Source organism: Lagenorhynchus albirostris, chromosome 4 (genome assembly GCF_949774975.1).
Source record: "Lagenorhynchus albirostris chromosome 4, mLagAlb1.1, whole genome shotgun sequence".
NCBI lineage: Eukaryota > Metazoa > Chordata > Mammalia > Artiodactyla > Delphinidae > Lagenorhynchus > Lagenorhynchus albirostris.
In genome coordinates, this window is record NC_083098.1 from 78,799,572 (window position 1) to 78,819,617 (window position 20,046).

The window sequence follows — 20,046 nt, forward strand, 5'->3', positions numbered from 1 at the left end:
TCTCTGTTAGTCCAGTGGTTTGGACTTGGAGCTCCCACCAAAGGAGCTTCAGCCCAACCCCTGCCTTGTGAACCAAGATCCCACAAGCTGAGCGGGGTGGGGAAAAAAAAAAAGAGAGAGAGAGAACAATAATGAAGTAGATAAAATTAGACTAGTTAACTAACAGCTATGTTAGAAAATATAAAAATAAAAATATAGATGAAACAACAACTGGAAGATAAAACAGAACCACAATAGTAAAAAGGAGGAAGAGAAAAAAAAAGTGGAAGAGGCATTGGCTGTGGAGGGCAGAGCCTAAGCAGGGTTGAGGTTTGGGCAGTGGGTGGGGCCTATGCTTAGGAAAAGGGCTGGAAAAGGTGGAGGGGTGAGGGGTTGGGGCTTAGGCTCAACAGAACAGAAGAGGCCCAGGCTTGCCCCTGCCTCTGGTCTCAGACAGCAGGAGACCACACCTGGCAGACCAGCAGGCTTCCTGGGCTTGAGTGGGTGGGGCAAATGCCCTCTGCTCCTTTCCCACTCCCCCCGCCTGCCTCTCCTATTCTATTCTGGCCTCCCTTCTGCACTCCCAGGATCAACCCAGCCTGGAGGGGAATCATGAGGGCATAGGACCCAGCCCAAGAGTGGGGCAGACTTCCCTGGCCGATTGGACAGGGGAAATGCTGGGCCTGCTTCCTCCCTGATCTGAGCCCCCGAGGGCTCCTCCAGGTGTGGGAACCCCTCTCCCCTCTCAGCCACTGCTCAGGGGCACTGGTCCTGTCCGGCCTCCACTTCTTCTCCCCCCTCAGTTCCCCCACATCCTACTGGTTCGTTTGGGGGTTCTTCCCATTTCCTTGGGCGTCAGGGTCCCCCACAAGCGTCTGCCAGGCACCCTAGTTGCGGCAACCATGGTTAATTTTGATGCATTTGTTATTAGTTTCACTTTAGTGTGTTTGTTTATGTTTGTGTGTGTGTATGTGTGTGCGCACACATGCATGTTTACACAGTTGGAGTAAGCCAACAGTATTTACTGAGCACTATTTTTATTCAGAGCCCTTTGTTCCTGTCCTAATAATCTTATTAAAAAAATGAGGGGCTTTGACTTTCTGTCCTCATTGTGAACTACTCCTCAGGAGGCATTCCTTTCACATGAAATTAGACTTCCCTCTTTCCATGTTACCATTACCCTGTGCTGAATGTATGTTTGTCCTTTTTGTTATATCTATCTAGGCTCTCTCCCTCTCTGAGAGAGAATACAGTGGAAGCCTGCTCAGACATGTTGGAACAATATTGGAAAACAGAATTCAGTCAGTGAAAACAAGAGAGTAAAGTATGTGAGAGTGTCCCTGACTTGAAGAAGAGTCAAGTAGTGTTGTGATGTCAGGCTTGGTGGATATGGGGAAGAGTTGCACGCTAAGACTGTTTTGTGACGGAAGCTAAATGCAGGGAGCAGATGGCAGGTCTAAGGCCAGACCTAAGAAAGAAGATGTTAAGTCCTAGCCAGAGAGAATGTAGGTAATAGACATAGTGGATGATGGAAACTTGGGGACTTATTATAAGGGTGGCTGAACTAGTTCTACCAAATGGAACTAGTTCTACCATATATTAATTAATTAATATATGATCATTATAGGAACACTAGAAAGTGCAGATAAGTGGCTGTCCACTTACTTTAAAATATCTTTTGGTGCTTGCTTTGTGGTATTAGTTGTATCTAGGGTGGAGATTAGGGGAAGAGAGAGACTTGGGAATTGGAGGAAGTATATACAAGAGACGAATAGGGAAGTACATCACTGCAATATAATCATTCAAGAAGAAATATAGTGATCTGTCATCTTTGTAAATATAGTAACCTGTCTACACTGCTACTTGACTTGTTATGTATTACTTTGGTGATTTGAATTAAATCTATTATTTTTAGAAAACACTTAAATTCATAAATTGACATTAACAAGCTGGAAATAGACCGGGATTTAAATGTGGCTTATTTCCTGTCATCCTAAAAGAATTCATCGAAGTCTTGGTGGAATGCAGTGTCTAATACCTGAGGGCACCCCTCTGAGACACCGAAGTGTTTGCTTCAAAGGAAAGCGATGAGCTCTTATGGCCCCTTCTAAGGGACACCACTTTGCTATTCCCATTGTGCTCCTAATGCACAGTACCCAGCATGTGAGTTATTGCTTGTCAGGAAAGCTCTGATTGTCACTGTGAAATGTTGTTCTCCAGGTGTTTTTAAGAGTCATTTTAAGAGTCATTAAGAGTGGTGTCAGCACAGCAGGCGGCCCTTCCGTTTTGGAACATCGATGCCTTCCGCAAGGGTTGGCAGACTACTGGTTCTGGCCTGATTAATAGTTCCAAACAGGAGTGAGGCATGTCCAGGAGGTGGCAAAGAATCCCCAGACCAGGCTAAGTTTTTATTCTTCAATCTGCCTCTAGGGTGCAGAGGCTAACTCTGCTCCTGTGAGGTAATTAGGGAGGAATCAGGAAGTAAGACTGCTTGCCTGCTTGGTATGAATTGTCAAACAAGACTCATATGTGACTCAGTTGTCTTATATCTGTATGAGATATTTATTTTGTAAAGTAGTTTTACATACATAATTAGATGAAACCTCTGAGTCCTGGGTGGCAGACAGTGTATAGATAAAGGACATAAGACAATCTTTTCTTTTTTTAGCACCTATTACTTTTTTTTTTTTCCCCCTAATACTCTTGGGCTTGGAGGACATAGTATCTTCCTATGGAAAATGCACATGAAAATCTATGCCCTAAAATGCTTCTCAGCAAAAAATGAACACAATGAAACATGAAGAGTCTAGAAAGAAGAGATGAGATTCACTGCTTCCCTCCCTCCCTTCCTCTCTCCTTTCCTTCCTTCCTTTCGGTTTGATATATATTAAACCCTCCTAGACTGAGGTACACTTAATGGTTCCTGCCTCTTGCTAGAATTGTAATGCTAATTTTTTTTTTTTTGTCACACATCAGTTTATTGAGGAAATTGTGATGTTAGAGGTTAATTCTATTCTCTTGATTACTTTTCATGATGTCAAACAGAACTCCAAAGTCCACAAGCCATGAAGTTACACAATTACTTTCCCATATTTTGTTCAGGAAACACAAACATCAAACACAAAGAAATGTTCAAGTGAATCTGAAAATTGCCCCCTTCCTACTTTTTTTCAAAAGGTGGTAATTAAGAGTTAGGAAGTACAGTGGAATGGAGGAAGGATGAAAATGGGACATGTAGAAGGCAAACATTTTTGCTCGATTTAATTTTCAGTGTTTCAAATCTTTCCAATTTTTTTAAACATGTTTTGCACCAAAAAAGGAATCAATACTTTTCATTCCACTCTTGTCAACTTTAGCCAAAACCTTCTGAGCTGCAGTCATTTTGCTATTTTTCTTTACAGTCTTCAAATCTTTAGTGTTAAACTTAGTGTAATCTTCTTTTGCTTCTACGGGCTCATCTGATTACTTTCTTTGATGGAGGGTTTGGCACTGAAGCTGGAGGTTCTGGAAGCTTTAAATATTTAGATAAGTCATCACTTAGTTCTTTAGGGATGTAATCAGATATCAGACCATGGGCATAATTAATACAATCCTCTTCCTTGTCACTGGAAACCGGGTCACCAGAGAAAAATGCAGTAGACTGTACCCGGGCACCGACATTTACACTATTGGTTTTTAATGCTGCCATAGTCTGATTAACCTTTTTTTCCAGCCATTTTAATGTCTTCTTTTTGCTGTACTTGTAATATTTCTTCTTGTCTATTTCTTTCTCCTCTGTCACATGTTGAAGTAACTTCTTAAGTTCAGGAAGTTTCAGCAACAAGATGCAATTCAGAAACATGTCATCCATCACAACTTGATCCAGGGGCTGAAACTTTCCCTCTCTATCAGCCTTTATAAGGGAGTGGAGAAGCAGAAACAGAGGGTCCATGAGTGTGGCAAAGTGAAGAAGAACTCTTGATTGAACTGATTCATTTATAAACCAAGAATGGTTTTTTTCCTTGAAAACTTTTATTTCAAACAGCTGCGGTAGACACATATTGAACAAGTAAATGGCTCCTTCCCCTGAACATGGGTTAACCAGTTTTACAAACAGAAGCCCACTTTTCATCTTCTTTGAAGCATCTTTTAAATACTCTGGGACTAGGAACACGTGCTGCCGGGCGTGAGCCCCTTCTCCGCAGTCCACACCTCCCGCCCTGCTGCCTGTTTGGTCCCGGTGGCCACAGGCCAGGCCTCTGCTAATTGTTTTTTAAAAAGCCAATTATATTTTCATGTTGCCGAGAAAATTTCTGCCTAGAGTATAAAACACCTGCTTGTGATATTTTTTTCCATACCGGTTAACAGTTCTGTCCAGTAGGTGGACTCCTTCATGTACAGATAGGGGTTTTCTTTTTCCTTTAATCAAGTGTTCTTAAATTTGTGAAAAGGCATTTCCTCATATTAAACTTTTGGTTTCACCAATTTATTTTCTGAAAGACTGAAAATAGATTTTGGTATACTGCCTATTCCTGTTTGAGAAATAACTTCATCTTTAGTTACTTTTTCTTTTGTTTTATTTCATTTTTGTTTTAGTTTATATCTTGACATTTTAAATTTATAAATCAGAGCCCCTTCGCAGTGACTAAATTTACCATCTGCATTGGATTCTTTTAAAATAAACTACATTTCTGTGCTTATATTCATCACAATATACAAATGTGTGAATAATTATGATTAATATATATTGATACCAAGGACTAATAATTATATTTGTTGTGAGAATAAATCTGTTTATAGTCTCCATAGTTGTTTTCTTCACATTGTTCTGGAGTAAATGTTTTTTTATAATGCTTTTTTCAACAGGGAATCTGGCTCATGAGTCATTTTTAAGCCAGTCCCTGAAATTTACACTAGTTACTACCCCTAGGGTCAGATGTCTTTGGCAGTTTCTCTATGGCCACTGGGACAAGTGCAGATTCTCATTCTGGGTTATGAGTCTTTGTCCCTAAATCCTTACCTTTCATCCCTGTTCTTTGAAAATCTTATCATACCATGTACTTATAGACACTGAGATGTTGTATGCGTGATGAAAATACCAGTAGTTGATTCAATACTTTTATTCCAACATGAAAAAGAAATCTCTTGACCTGGAAACCCAATTTAGGAAAAGCTTCATTTAGGTAACCTTTGTGTGCTCTTTCTCTGTGACTGAGCCAGTGATGATAGCATGTGACCTGAAACCAAATTTCTCTCACAGTTCATTGCGTTTTCATATATTACAGGTTCTACCTCCAGTGAAAGATTAAAATGTCAAAGATAAGTAGAAAAAACAAGGCAACCTCTTCCCTGTATAATCAAGGCCAATTTTGCTGTTTTTATTCTAGATTGTAAATTTGTTGAAAGAAAGAGTTGTATCTTATTCATCTTCGTATTTATCCTAGTATCTGATATCAAACATGGAAGCATAACTGAACAGAATGTATTCTATTACTTCAAAAATTGAAATAACTTGGATTAGAACCTTCTATTAAGCAGAATAATTAAGGATGTCATTACAGAACAGAAATTAAAAAAAAAACACACAGATATTTAAGATAGGCAGATATAGTTTTGAATCATGGCTCCTTTTAGCATGGCTCCTTTGAGCTGTCTGACCCTGCTCAAGTTATTGAACCTCTTGGAGCTTCAGGTTTCTCAGTTTCTAAAATGGGAATAACAGTGCTTAGAAATAATCGAGGACAAGATATTATATAATTTATCCAATAATATCTTATGAAAAATGAAGACTCAAACCCAGCTCTTCTGATTTCTTCTGTATAACATTGAAAATGTCTTTCTATACTTTAAGTACTTATAAAGGACAGGGATTAGAAAACTCTCCATACTAGTTACAATAATCCTGTTCTAGGATGATATAGGGAGAAGGAAAAAGATAATACTGGAAACTAAATTCTGAAAGCAAACTTAAATTTTGAGACCTTTCTATGGCCTGAACTTTAGTGTCACCTCCAAATTCGTATATCCTAATGCCCAGTGTGAAGGTATTTGGAGGTGGGGTCCTTGTTGGGTGGGGGGGGAGAGGTGCTTAGGTCATGAGAGTGGAACCTTCATGAATGAGATTAGTGCTTTTATAGAAGTGACCCCACAGAGCTCCCTAGCCCCTTCCACCATGTGACGATATAATAAGAAGTCTGTGACAGGAAGAGAACCGTCACCCAACTATGCTGGCACCCTGATCTTGGACTTCTGGACTCCAGAACTGTGAAAAGTAAATGTTTATTGTTTATAAACCAGCCAGTTTATGGTGTTCTGTTGTAGCAGCCCAGATGGGCTAAGACAGACCCTGACAAGAACTTTAAACTGATATTCAGGTAATGTAATTAAATGTTTAACATTTTATAAGTTGGTAGGTAAGAATTAGTTTGAGAGAAAATTTTAGTGCAAAAAAATGTGGAAAGATAAGGAATTCTGAAAGGACCAAATCAGAGAGATTATTTTCTAAATTAAGTCAGATAACCAAGATATATGCCAAGATATTAAATCTATGAAGTAATTTCAAGAAAGCATGAAGAAAATGAAGAGTTGGAATTGTCAAAGTAATTGATAATGTCCTTCACATGGTTAAATATTTTCTTCTAGAATTAAAAATTTAATCCAGATATGATATCAATTTAATTATACTGAGGACTGGTACTAGCCTTACCTAGGATTCAACTGTATGAAAATATAATACACCTTGATTTTTTTTAACCAAAAATTTAAGGTAGAGATTTTATTTCCCGCTGCCTGTCAGAAATAAGAGGAAACTGACCTTATTTTTTATAAAATTATAACCTTCGGATTAAGTTGCCCAAGAGACCGAGTGAAGGATGTTTATTAAAAGTCCCTTTCCCGGGCTTCCCTGGTGGCGCAGTGGTTGAGAGTCCACCTGCCTATGCAGGGGACGCGGGTTCGTGCCCCGGTCCGGGAAGATCCCACATGCCGCGGAGCGGCTGGGCCTGTAAGCCATGGCCGCTGAGCCTGCGCGTCCGGAGCCTGTGCGCCGCAACGGGAGAGGCCACAACAGTGAGAGGCCCGCGTAACGCAAAAAAAAAAAAAAAAAAAAAAGTCCCTTCCCCATTGCAAAACTAGGAATAGTACAGGTATGCAATAATAATAATGATGATTGCAGACAGAAAAAGGGTTAAGAACCAGGGCTATGGGACTATTCAAAGAAATGGACAGGATCTACTATTTGATTCTTACTCTTCTCTGCGGGCCACTGTATCAAAAGGCATTCAAAGGATTGCTTTCTTTTAGGCTCTAAATGTCCTTTGGGCGTTTGCAGATCTGCATGCTACATTGGAAAAACCTCAGCTTACAAGATGTCCTGTTCAAGCTGTGCTATAAAAGCAGAGGAAGTAGCAGCCCCAGGCTTTCTATCTTTGTCAGGACTCCTCTTGAGATATTAATGTAAAAGTTTACAAAACTAAAAGTTGAATTACATCTCAGGTTCAATTGGATCTGTTAAAATGGCTTATGGTTCAGGGTAATTTATCAGGTTTATGTATCTATTGGCAGAATTTATAGTGTTGTATAGACCACATACAGGTGGAGTTGAGGAAAGGAATCAATCTTTGTCATCTCTTAGTCTTTTTTGTCTTTGAGATGTGGCAGGAGTAGTGCTGAATAAAAGCCAAATAACCTGGGAATCCATTCTTTCTTTTAGAGTGGCTTGGGATAAGATCTCAGTTCTCACATAGGTGTTATTTATAACATATATAGAGTTTAGAAAGAAGAGAGCTTTGGTTGTCAAAGAGATATTTTTATTATCCTGGGATACATACATCTAAAACTCTAGGACTTTCAGTAAAAATTTTCTTCATAGCTTCCAATCAGTTGCACCAGCTGCTTCTTCAGAATGTCCCTTTTTTTTTTTTTTTTTTTTTTTTTTTTGCAGTACGCGGGCCTTTCACTGCTGGGGCCCCTCCCGCCGCGGAGCACAGGCTCCGGACGCGCAGGCTCAGCGGCCATGGCTCACGGGCCCAGCCGCTCCGCGGCATGTGGGATCTTCCCGGACTGGGGCACGAACCCGTGTCCCCTGCATCAGCAGGCGGACTCGCAACCACTGCGCCACCAGGGAAGTCCCAGAATATCCCTCTTGATCAATAATGCCCATGATACTGGAAGGAGAGGAGAGAAACTTTCTATACAGTAGAAGTGAAATCTCTGTTAAGAGATACATATGTCTGGTTGCTGGCCCAAATTTTTGAACTGCTCCATGTTTTCTAATATTTCTTGTTAGATCAAGAATGTGTATTTTTATGGTGTTTCATTTCTCTAAAAAATTTTTATGACTCTTCTCATTAGCAAAGACAAAATCAGTCCACCATATTTGAACTTCAGCCAGTCATTACCAGGCTAGACTAACTGCCTTTCTGAGATGATTTTTAAGAAATAGATTTGGGGGACTTCTCTGGCAGTCCAGTGGTTAGGACTCCACACTTCCACTGCAGGGGGCACGGGTTTGATCCCTGGTTGGGGAACTAAGATCCCACATGCCCTGAGGCGTGGTCAAAAAAAAAAAAGAGAGAAAAAGAAATAGATTTGGAACAACCAAGTTTTACTAATCAAAAATCAGTTGTATTTAACACTAATTAGGTGTAGTGACTTTTCAGAGTAAAAAATGTCAGATATATTTTCAGCATAGATAAAACTACACACTCCTTTTTGGTACTTGCATCAACCTGCCCTGCTCTAGTTTGTTTTATATACATGTGGATTTACATTACTGTATTTTAATACATTTTAATAATTTTCAGAGTATCTATTGTTAATGATTTTCTTATAGAATATCAAACTTAAAAGAAAAATTGGAAGCACAGTACAAAGAATGCTTTTTTCCCCTGAACCGTTTGTAAGTTACTAATTTGATTCTTTATCATTCCCAAATGCTTTAGTGTTTAAACCCTATGAACAAGGACATTCTACTGCATAATCATGACACCACCTTCAAAACCAAAAAATCAACTTTGATACATCCAGAGACATCTCAGATTCCATTCAAGTTTCACCCATTGTCCTAAATGCATCCAGCAAAAAATCCAGCTAAAATTCTCATATTGTATTTAGTTATTTTGTCTCTTTTGACTTTTTCAGTCTGGAATATTTCCATGATTTTTTCTTTGACTTTAATGACCCTAACTCTTTTGAAGATTGCATGCTAGTTATTTTGTAGAATGTTCCCTCAATATGAATTGGTCTGCTGTTTCCTCATGATTACATTCAGATTTGTCAGGAAACCACAGAAGGAATACTTTCATCTTTTCATTATATCCTATCAGGTGGTGCATGGTTTCAGTTTGCCCCATTACTCATGATATTCACCTTGATTACTAGATTAATGTGTCTGCTATATTCCTTCGCTGTAAAGTAACTCTTTTCCCTGTTGTAATTTATATTTTGTGGGAAGGTACTGTGGAACTGTGTAAATATCCCGTTCCTCATAAATCTGTAGTTTAATTTGTTAATTTTTATCAATATAGACTAGAGGCTTTCTATTTTATTTTTGTGTTCAAATTGTTCCCAATTTGGCAAGCAGTAGCCCACTTATGCCAACTTGTCTGTTCTTAGGATATGTGCCATTATTTGAGCACTTCCTTTCTGTGGCTTATCTTTAAAATTTTTTTCCAGCTTTATTGAAGTATGATTGAAAAATAAAAATTGTATTTGTTTAAGGTGTACAATACAATGATTTGATTACTACAGGCAAGCTAATTAACATATCCATCACCTCACAGTTAACTTTTTTTTGTGTGTGTGGTGATGAGAAGACTTAAGATTTACTCCTTTAGCAAATTTCAAGTATGTAATACATCATTATTAACTATAGTCACCATTCTGAACTTATCTTAAAACTGAAAGTCTATACCTTTTGGCCAGTGTCTCCCCATTTCCTCCAAGACCCAGGCCCCAATAGTAACCACTCTTCTACTCTCTGTTTCTATGGACTTGACTTTTTTAGATTTCCTGTGTAAGTGAGATCATGCAGTATTTCTCTTTCTGTGTTTGGCATATTTCATTTAGCATAATGTCCTCAGGGTTCATTTATGTTGTCACAAATGGCAGGATTTCCTTCCTTTTTATGGCTGAACACTATTCCATTGCATGTGTATGTATATCTTTATATGTATTTATACATTACATATATAAATAATATGTATTTATATATAAAATACATATTTATGATAAATTTATATATGTTATATATAAGATGTAGATATATGTATGGATAAAGAAAACTTGGTTTATATATGTAATTTTCTTTATCCATTCATCTGTTGATGGACACTTAGGTTGTTTTTATGTCTTGGCTACTGTAAGTGATGCTGCAATGAACATGAGAGTGCATATATCTCTTTGAGATATGGATTTTATTTCCTTTGGATATATACCCAGAAGTAGAATTGTGGCTCATAGTGTAGTTCTATTTTTAATTTTTTGAGGAACCTCCATATTGTTTTCCATATGACCAAGTTACATTCCCACCAGTAGTGTACAAGAGTTCCCTTTTCTCCACATCCTTACCAATGCTTATCTTTTGACTTTTTGATGATGGCCATTCTGACAGGTGTCATATCTCATTGTGGTTTTGATTTGCATTTCCCTGATGATTAGTGATGCTGAGCACCTTTTCATATACCTGTTGGCCATTTGTATATCTTCTTTGGAAAAGTGTTCAGGTCCTTTGCTCATTTTTAAAATTGGATTATTTATTTATTTATTGCTATTAAGTTGTATGAGTTCCTTATACATTTTGAATAGCCATATTGGATATTTGTAGCTTATCTTGCACATTCTGTGTCTCAGGCCCAGAGTCAGCCGTTTCTTCAAGTAGCCTCATTCCTTTTAATGGAGAATGGTAGAAGCTAAGACCCAGGAGTTAGGTGTACTGATTGCTTTTGGAGTGTCAGTGCTTCCAGGCCTTACAGTGGATTAATGTAGGGAATATAGATATATATAACACACATACAAGCACACTCTCATTTATGTCAATAATTATTCCTCTTTATGTAGTGAAAACCGTGAGTTCTTAGTACAACCAATACCAGTCCCAAACTACCAGATTTATTTTAGTTTTCTCCTTTTGCACATGTTTAACTCTTATCTCTGATTCTGAGAAACCTGTCTCCTGGTTTCTCCCAGGAAATATATTGTCTTTAATATACCAATTATGTGTCTTTGTTTTCAACTCCTACCCTACACAGATGCCTTTCTCATCCTGTTCCAACTCTGACTCCCATATGGGATGTCCTCTTCATTCCACTAGGGATTCTATATACCCCATCCTAAGTCACTCTCCGTAGATGAGCTCCTTGCCCCATTTGGACTCTGACATCCAGTGCTATGCTGCCCTCACTTATAAATATGTTCCTCACTGCATTTGGGCTTCTGGTTCTCCCTGCTGGACCAGCCTACATGCAGAAAGATCCTTCTCGCTGTGCTCGAGCTCTGACACCACACACAAGGCCACGCCCATGAACAGATGCCCCTCCTCATCTTGCTTAGGTGCTGGCGTCTCAGGTTAGGCGCCTTCCCACAGGAATCACTGCTTACTCTGGCTGTGAGTGCCTGTGCCGAGCTTCTCCTCCTCTCTCTTGCTCGGATGCTTCCCCAACTCAAAGCTAACTCCAGGTTGCCCTTCCATGTGGATGCCCTCCTCACCCAGGTCAGACTGATACTCCGTCACACGGAGACTTCCTCTGTGGACACCCCTGAATCTCATTTGTGCTCTGATACACTGTTCTGGGTTTCTATTTGTACCCTTCTCACAACTGGAAAACATGTCTATTTTGCTCTCCTCCTATGTATGATTTTTTATATGTATTTTTTTAACTCCTATTTTAGAAAATCAAAAAGCTTTCTTTTTAAGAGAATAGAACTGAAACGTATGTTTGAAACTCTGAAAATCAGGTGGTCCTCTTCTTTTTTTTTTTTTTTTTTGCGGTACGCATGCCTCTCACTGTTGTGGCCTCTCCCGTTGCGGAGCACAGGCTCCAAACGCGCAGGCTCAGCGGCCATGGCTCATGGGCCCAGCCGTTCCGCGGCATGTGGGATCCTCCCGGACCGGGGCACGAACCCGTGTCCCCTGCATCGGCAGGTGGACTCTCAACCACTGCGCCACCAGGGAAGCCCGGTCCTCTTCTCTTTATGAAGAGAGTCACAAAAAGATTATTTGAATATCACCATTCAGTATATTTAACCTATTATTTTTTTTATAAAAGTTTGATCTCTACTTGGCCATTTTTACAAGAACATAGGTTTGCCCCATTCACATATCTTAGACAATCATTAATCTATCCTTAAGTAACACTACAATTAGTAGAATTGAATTTGTAAACCCTTTTTTAAAGATTATGTCGAGTCCACTTTGTGTCCTTATATACCTAGTGTGTTTCCAGCAATGAAAAAAGCACAATGGGTAATAGAGAGATAACATAGGGCATATCTCATCACCTCAAGCAGCTTATGATCTTTTTGGACTAGCAATAGTTCCAAAGGAGAAGCAATGCAGTGCAGCATATAAACTTCGCTGAATAACAGTCTGTTGGTAAGTATGAAATATGGCTTTCCAAGAAAAATATGGCTTGTGGACTGGAGCAGTTGAATTTTCTCATAAGAAGTGTCTGAAGTGTTATCACTTCAGTTGGCCCTGGAGAGTAGATGGGATTTGGACAGATGAAAAGATGGGGTAAAAAGAAGAAGCATGCATCAGGAAAATCACAGGTAGAATAAGCATGGCGCATGGGGGGATGCAAAGGAATTTATTGTGATGGGAGCAACAGTAAATTGGGAAGTCATAGGAGGTTAGATTGACAACTAAAATGGGCTTGGAACCTGTCAGTACAAAGAGTGGGCTTTTCCCATAGTCACTAGAACCACAGTAGGATCTAGGGCAACATTATGACATGATGAAAGTTGTGTTTTAGGAAACTTAATCTAGAGGATATTTCTTGTGTAGGTTAGAGTTGGGGAAGACTGTAATTTAGTCAGTTAAAAACAAGCTGGAAGTGTTCAGGGCCTCGAATTCAGCTATGATACTGAGGATGGAAAAGGTGGAACAACGCTGAACTCTTTCCAAGGACAACTGAGAACACAGTGAAACAAACCAACAAACAAAAAATGAAAGGTTAAAAGTGGCTTCAGAAGCTATGAGGCAAAATGAGTGGGCAGTGCATTCTCTGAAAGTAACATTAACATCTAACATTTTGCACTTTCCATTCGATTTAAAATGCCTTTCTTTAATTTCCTGGTTTAGTAATTATTTTATCTCATGACTTTCCAGATAATCTGCAGAATGGCCATTTAAAAAAGCAAAATAGAGAGGAAGATTAAAAAGAAGAATTGGTAATGAATAGTTTGAAACACATACATGAGCAGAAGTTATCTCTACATGCAGTGTAGCAGTTACCCACAAGCAGGTACATGTTCGAGATAAATTATTCAGCCTTAGTTCCCAGCCATAGTCTTGGAAACAGATGGAAGGTTTGAAGTATTTTTATTTTTTTATTTTTTTTATTTTTTATTTTTTATTTATTTATTTTTTTAACATCTTTATTGGAGTATAATTGCTTTACAATGGTATGTTAGCTTCAGCTTCACAACAAAATGAATCAGTTATATACATACATATATTCCCATATCTCTTCCCGCTTCCCTCCCTCCCACCCTCCCTATCCCACCCCTCCAGGCAGTCACAAAGCACCGAGCTGATCTCCCTGTGCTATGCGGCTGCTTCCCACTAGCTATTTACCTTACGTTTGGTAGTGTATATATGTCCATGCCTCTTTATCGCTTTGTCACCGTTTACCCTTCCCCCTCCCCATAACCTCAAGTCCATTCTCTAGTAAGTCTGTGTCTTTATTCCTGTTTCACCCCTAGGTTTTTCAAACCATAATTCAAAAAGAGTCATGTACCAAAATGTTCATTGCAGCTCTATTTACAATAGCCCGGAGATGGAAACAACCTAAGTGTCCATCATCGGATGAATGGATAAAGAAGATGTGGCACATATATACAATGGAATATTACTCAGCCATAAAAAGAGACGAAATTGAGCTATTTGTAATGAGGTGGATAGACCTAGAGTCTGTCATACAGAGTGAAGTAAGTCAGAAAGAGAGAGACAAATACCGTATGCTAACACATATATATGGAATTAAAAAAAAAAAATGAAGTATTTTTAATAAGCATTTAGATGTAGGATTGAACCTGTAATTTTCAGAAAATACTTAGGAGACCAGCCGATATATCAAGTAGGGAGCACGGTAATATGATTATGTCTCTGTACAAACAAACACATAACAGAAGAGATGCAACCAGCATAGAACTGCATGTGTCAGTCTTACAAAGTACACAAAAATATCAGTGCTGAGAGAAGTTTCTAGAAAACATCTGCTATGTTTGCAGATATTTGGCCAAGTTTACAATTTTTTTTTTTAAAGCATCATGTCTAAGTCTACATAGATAAAAAATACTGTGTGCTTTCAGAGGTTATCAGGGACTATATAAAACCTACATATCAAAGCATAACCTTTATTTAGAAATATGATTAATATAGCTGAGAATACATTCTGCTCTTAGAACAAAAAAAAATAGACAAAAAATCAATATGATGGGCCATATGTTGTTTGGTAGTTATAGAAATGGAATATAAAATGAAGGCTAGTTAATTTTCAGCTTGTTTGTTTTTTTAGTTTTGTATCTTCTGTTGCAACTGAATAAAGTATATTCCCAGTGAAGATTTTAGGGGTGAAATTCTACTCACTGCTTCATTCCTTTGGGATCTTCTTGTATCTTCACTGAAACTAAAATAACCTCATCTTTGCTTTAAGTATATTTTGTGAATCTTAATAGTATCACAAATTTAAGCAAATTCCAACTTTTTTCCCCTCCCAGCTCTGTTGCTCTTACTTGAATAAAACATAAAATTAAATGTTTGATTTTGGTTGTATGTTGTAAATTATGCATTGACTTTAGTTTTCACAGAAACATGAGCCAAATGTATTTTTTAAAAGGGAAAAAAATAGATGGATAAGCTAAAGTTCCAAGACTCAGAAAATAATTGCTTCAATTTGATTTGAGACACAAAGTAAATTGTAATCTGAAAGAAAAATATATTTTTCTCTTTATGGTTTGTAATATTTTAATCCATTTACCAACTGGACATCAATTTCAGTCCTCTGATGATCTGACCAAAAGAATGTGACTGTGGTTTAAATAAAGAAGGAAATAATATCACTACTAACAGATAATAGCAAAATTTATTGAGCTCCTGCCATAATTTAAGTGCATTCTACTTTATTTTCTATTTAATTAAATTAAACACAAAAGCTCTAAGAGATGGGTAGCATTGCGATCCCTGTTTTAGGCGTAGAGTGAGTCAGTAAATTGTCCAAGTTCCCACAGCTAGGAAGAGGTGAAGACATGAACTCAGACTCTGACATTCTGACCTCTGAGTTCATTTCCTTTAGTCATGCTATAGAACTTCTTATTTGACATAATTTGTGAAGAATTGCCTTTCTGAGATAGAAATGAGAAACGGAGATATGTATTCCCAAAAATCAGATAAATTGAGGGTACAGTATGTCATTAAAGACATAGTATATAATAGTAGTAGCTACCAGACATGACTCTTAGGTTATCATATTTAATTAATAATTTTTTACTTATTCTCTTTCCCCAGCACCATTTTCTAGAGGAGGAAACTAGAGCTCAGATACAGTATTTACCTTCGTCAGGATCACAGAGCTTGTAGATGTCAGATTCAGAATTTGAACACAGATCTCTGACTCCAGAAATCTGAGTTCCTTTTGGTAGGAACCTGTGAGTCCAAAAAGAGGGAGTAGAAGAGGCAGTTGAGTAAGGATTTAGGAGAAATGGAAGAGGCTGTGTCTGTGGCTAAGAAAAAGGAGGAAGCCTGGTAGATCGGGGTATGGAGTGTTAGGGTGGAGACAAGCTCCTTGGCAGGAAGAGACCACATTTCTGGTGAGAGACAGAGGCTTTCAGCAGTCTCACTCTTTTATGGAGCCCAGCGTGAGGGCTCATTCATCTAACCGTGCGTTCCCCATCACATTCATCCACATATGTTAAGGACAACACACTGTCTCTGAAAGAGCATTTTTTCCATGCCAAGTCAGCAGATCTAAGTGGAGCTTCTCGCTCTGCCAGCTACTGGATAATAATCAGAGGAATATCATGCATACATACTTTTTAAGCAGTAAGCAGCATTCATCTTTCGAGGCTGGGATAAGGGGCAATCAATGATGTTTGTAAAATGGCTTTAGAAAAGTGGTCAGCCTGTCCTACATGTTAGTTACTGTCATGACTAGTTAAGTTGACTTCCACAGTTTTAAATTTATTTATATATCTGAGGAATAAGATACTTGCATGTCAATTGCTTAGGGCTAGGGCTGTGATTGTCAATCCTTACAATCCCCAGAACCCAGACAAATGTACACACACACAGACACACACACACACACACACACACACACACACACACACACACACACGGCACCCATCCGAATCTTCTAGAATTGGGGGGAACAGCTGTAATGTTTGAAAAAGTCTCATGCTCCTAGGAACTTCTTAGGTATTCCTCTAGGGTGTGTCTAACTATACCAAACCAAATAATGAGGTAAATTTGAGATGCAGTATTTTAAAGCTCTAGAATAATATCTATATCTTTTCTCTTTCTCAATTTAAAATGTATTTAATACAGAGCTAATCTTTTCATGAATGAAAATGGCCTGAAACCCACATGCTGCTTCAGCTGGTTTATTAAAATATCTTAAGATATAAGTGATGCTACAATATTTTCTTAACTTTGTTGGGATATTGGGGGAGGGAGGCAAGGAGGGTTGTGGTAAAGAAAGTTAACAAGTTACATTTCTGGTTCCCAAATGTAATTAGTAGTCTTTTTCCTCCTCACCTTTTTGTATAAGCCATTTCTTATACAAAGATTCTTATAGCAATGTTTGAACATTGCTGCAATTCTTCCCTACTCTGACCCAACTCTAGCTAATTCCTCCATTTCCGTTAGGGGGTCTGCAGATATATATATATATATGAGCTTATAAGTTATTTTCTTAACTGAGCCAAGATTTGAAAAATTAGGAGACTTTACATTTAAAAAACCCCAGGTTTCCAGTTTTTTTTTTTTTTTTTTTTAAGAAAAATATCAGAAGTTCTAGCAACACTGGACTATCTCTCCAAGGCTAGATCTGAGATACATAACCTTACTAATGAAAATATTATTTCGAATTTTCCCACAAAGTTTAGGTAATTTAAAGGGGGATAGTACAATTTGATTTTTAAAGGGATCAGTCTTCTTTTTGTGTTTTTGAAATTAACAAATTATTTGTTTAAGAAGGTAGACTAGTTTCATCGCAGTGATCAAGGCAGTTCGTAAACTTTTGTGGGGGCAGATCATACCATCTGCGATATCAGTGTAAGACACTTTGTAGGGCGACTGAGTAATCTCCAGATGAAACTAAGAAATGTAACTTTAAAATAGTAATGACAATAAAGGTGGTTGTTGATCATTGCTTGACACTGAAGACTAACGTGAATAAAAAAAGCAATTTCTTTATAGCTTTCGATGTTCTGTTTTGTGGTGAATGTTAAATTAAATATTATTTATGTATTATATATAATCCACTTTCCCTGGTTCCCACTGTGAAGTGTCTACTGACACCAGTCCAGTTTCCAAGTTAGTCTCTAAAAATACTATGCTCATGCCTTCCTCCAGCATTCACATGTTGCCTCTAACTGAAACCATTTTATATTTCCCCTTTGGGTACCCAAATCTTACCTACCCTACCAGGTCTAAGATAAAGTTCTCTTTTTTCATATATACTTTTTTTGATAAAAAATGTTGCCTATTAGAAAAGGATATGGACAGACATTGGAGGGTGACAAACCTGGTTTTGAAACCAAATCTTCTGCTTATTGTTACGTGACTGTGTAGACATTATTTAGCTTCCCTCATCCTCAATTTCCCCATAAAATTGCAAATATTGGTGTAATAATTGCCTCCAGCTTTATGAGAAAAATATTACAGCATGTTAAACATCTGAAGAATCATAAAGTGTTAACAAATATTTTTCTATAGCGTTTAATAATCCAAAGATTGTAAAGTAGCAGCTCACAGGATGCATAGGCCTCGGAGTTGTGTCTGTTTGATTTACACCATGTTTAAAAACGTTTAAATAATTTCCAACACTAGAAAAAAATAGATATTTTACATAAACATCTAAATTCTTGTTTCTGTTTAGAAAATTAGAAGATCTGGGAACTCGGGACCTCCATTACCAAATGGCAGCAATCCATGGGCAGCTTTTTTGAGAAAACATGCTTCAGTGTGGCTCAGCATCTACTTTGCCCATTTTACTTACTTGCCTTTCTTGGGTCTGATTATCATTTGAATTTACTATCCTGGAGTTAAACCATTTATTTTTGTATTTGAATACATTCTACCTTTCATCTTTAACTATATGTGTCTTCTTCTATAGTATATAAAAATACCATGTATTTTTTATACACTATATTCTATAGTGTATAAAAATACCACATTAATACCATATATTTTAATGTACCTTATTATAGATAACATATGTCTTATTCTATTATATATAATATATAACTTCTAGGACAGACATGAGATTTTAAAAAAATCTTAAAAACCCTACCAGCTTCTAATATCACATCGTAAGTTAATAAATACTAGTTAGATTACAATGTTAAAAGGTGAAAACATGTAATGTCAGTGAAATTAATTTTATCTGTCATCAGTATACCTTCCATCTCTCTATGAGACTATGAAGGAGGGTACATGGAGAGAAAAGAAAAAGCTTATTTTTTTCTCTTTTCAATACTAGGATTGGATTTTCAGGGATTTTCTTCCATGCACTGAAACTTTAGTATGCATACATTCTAAAAACTCTTTGTTTTGATCAGTTTTTACTTCTGTAGCTCCCCCACTGGGAAATTGTACTCGCTTTTTGTTTAATTTAGCTGTTACATAAATATGTTGAAATGCTTCACTATTTCAGTTCCTGCTGTGAAAATATTTTTTAAGCAGCAATATTAAAACACTTTTTTTCTCCCAGCTATATAGATCATAGGAATTTGAAAGCAGCAAGAGAATGTAGAGCTTATCCAGTACACCTCATGACACCACTGGGGCTTAGAAAAGAAAATGGTATGCCCATAGCTCACGTTGAGATCGAAGAACCTCAACTAGGGCCTAGCATTCATGACTCCAGTTCAAACTGATGTTTAAATTTTAAATAGTAATTCAACTTCTTATGTTGTAAAGCAAATAAAATGAATTCCACTGAAATAGTTACGTTCTCCACCTCATAATCTAAATCAACTAGTATTTATTAAACTTACTATGTGGCTTTATTTTATTCTCCCAAGAGCCATGTAAGTTAAGTATTGTTATTATCCTCATTTTACAGTAGAGAAATCTGAGTGACTTGTTGAGAGTTAGACAGCTAGTGATGGTGGAGGTGAGATTTCCACTCTGGCCATCAGACTTCAGCTTCTGTGCCTGTAACCACTAGACCACCTGCCTTGTCATCATGTGCTTATTTTCTCTATTTTGTCCTGAGTTTGTCATGTCCATGTATAAGAACTGGTATAATGTTGACAAAGTTTTCGGTCTATCTGTGATTGCTTGAAGTTTAACTTTTAAAGTTAAAAGTTTCTACCTTCATTACACAGTTCTATCAAACTGTATCTCATTGTTCCAACTATTTCTGTTCCTATTCACCATTTCACCTGTCTGTGAAATTCTGAAATTGGGAATTTTCTTCCACTGCAAATATCTCTACAGATGTTTGCCACAAACAAACAAAAACACTTCAGCTATGATGACTTTGGATGAGCCAAATAATTCTTTTAATAAGTTTGCCTCAAGCTTTTTCTCAGTTACTCAAAAAATCTCGTTTCCCCTAGGAGTAGTTTTGGTCTTCAACTATTAATTTCACCCTTTGTATGAAAAGAGTGCCTGATGGGATAAAAAACTGGGCACTTTCT

General features: G+C 37.6%; 2 protein-coding genes across 2 annotated transcripts in view; one reads left to right on the forward strand and one right to left on the reverse strand.

Annotated features, from left to right (window-relative positions):
* LOC132519360 (cytochrome c oxidase subunit 7B2, mitochondrial) overlaps window positions 1-20,046 on the forward strand; it is a 174,334-nt gene that overhangs the window by 33,338 nt on the left and 120,950 nt on the right. The gene's annotated exons all lie outside the window — the stretch shown is intronic.
* LOC132519359 (ribonuclease H2 subunit B-like) lies at window positions 3,269-4,162 on the reverse strand. The gene is given in 2 exon segments (XM_060147294.1): window positions 3,269-3,442; window positions 3,444-4,162. Coding segments are annotated over 2 exon segments (816 nt in total). The 5' UTR covers window positions 4,091-4,162; the 3' UTR covers window positions 3,269-3,273.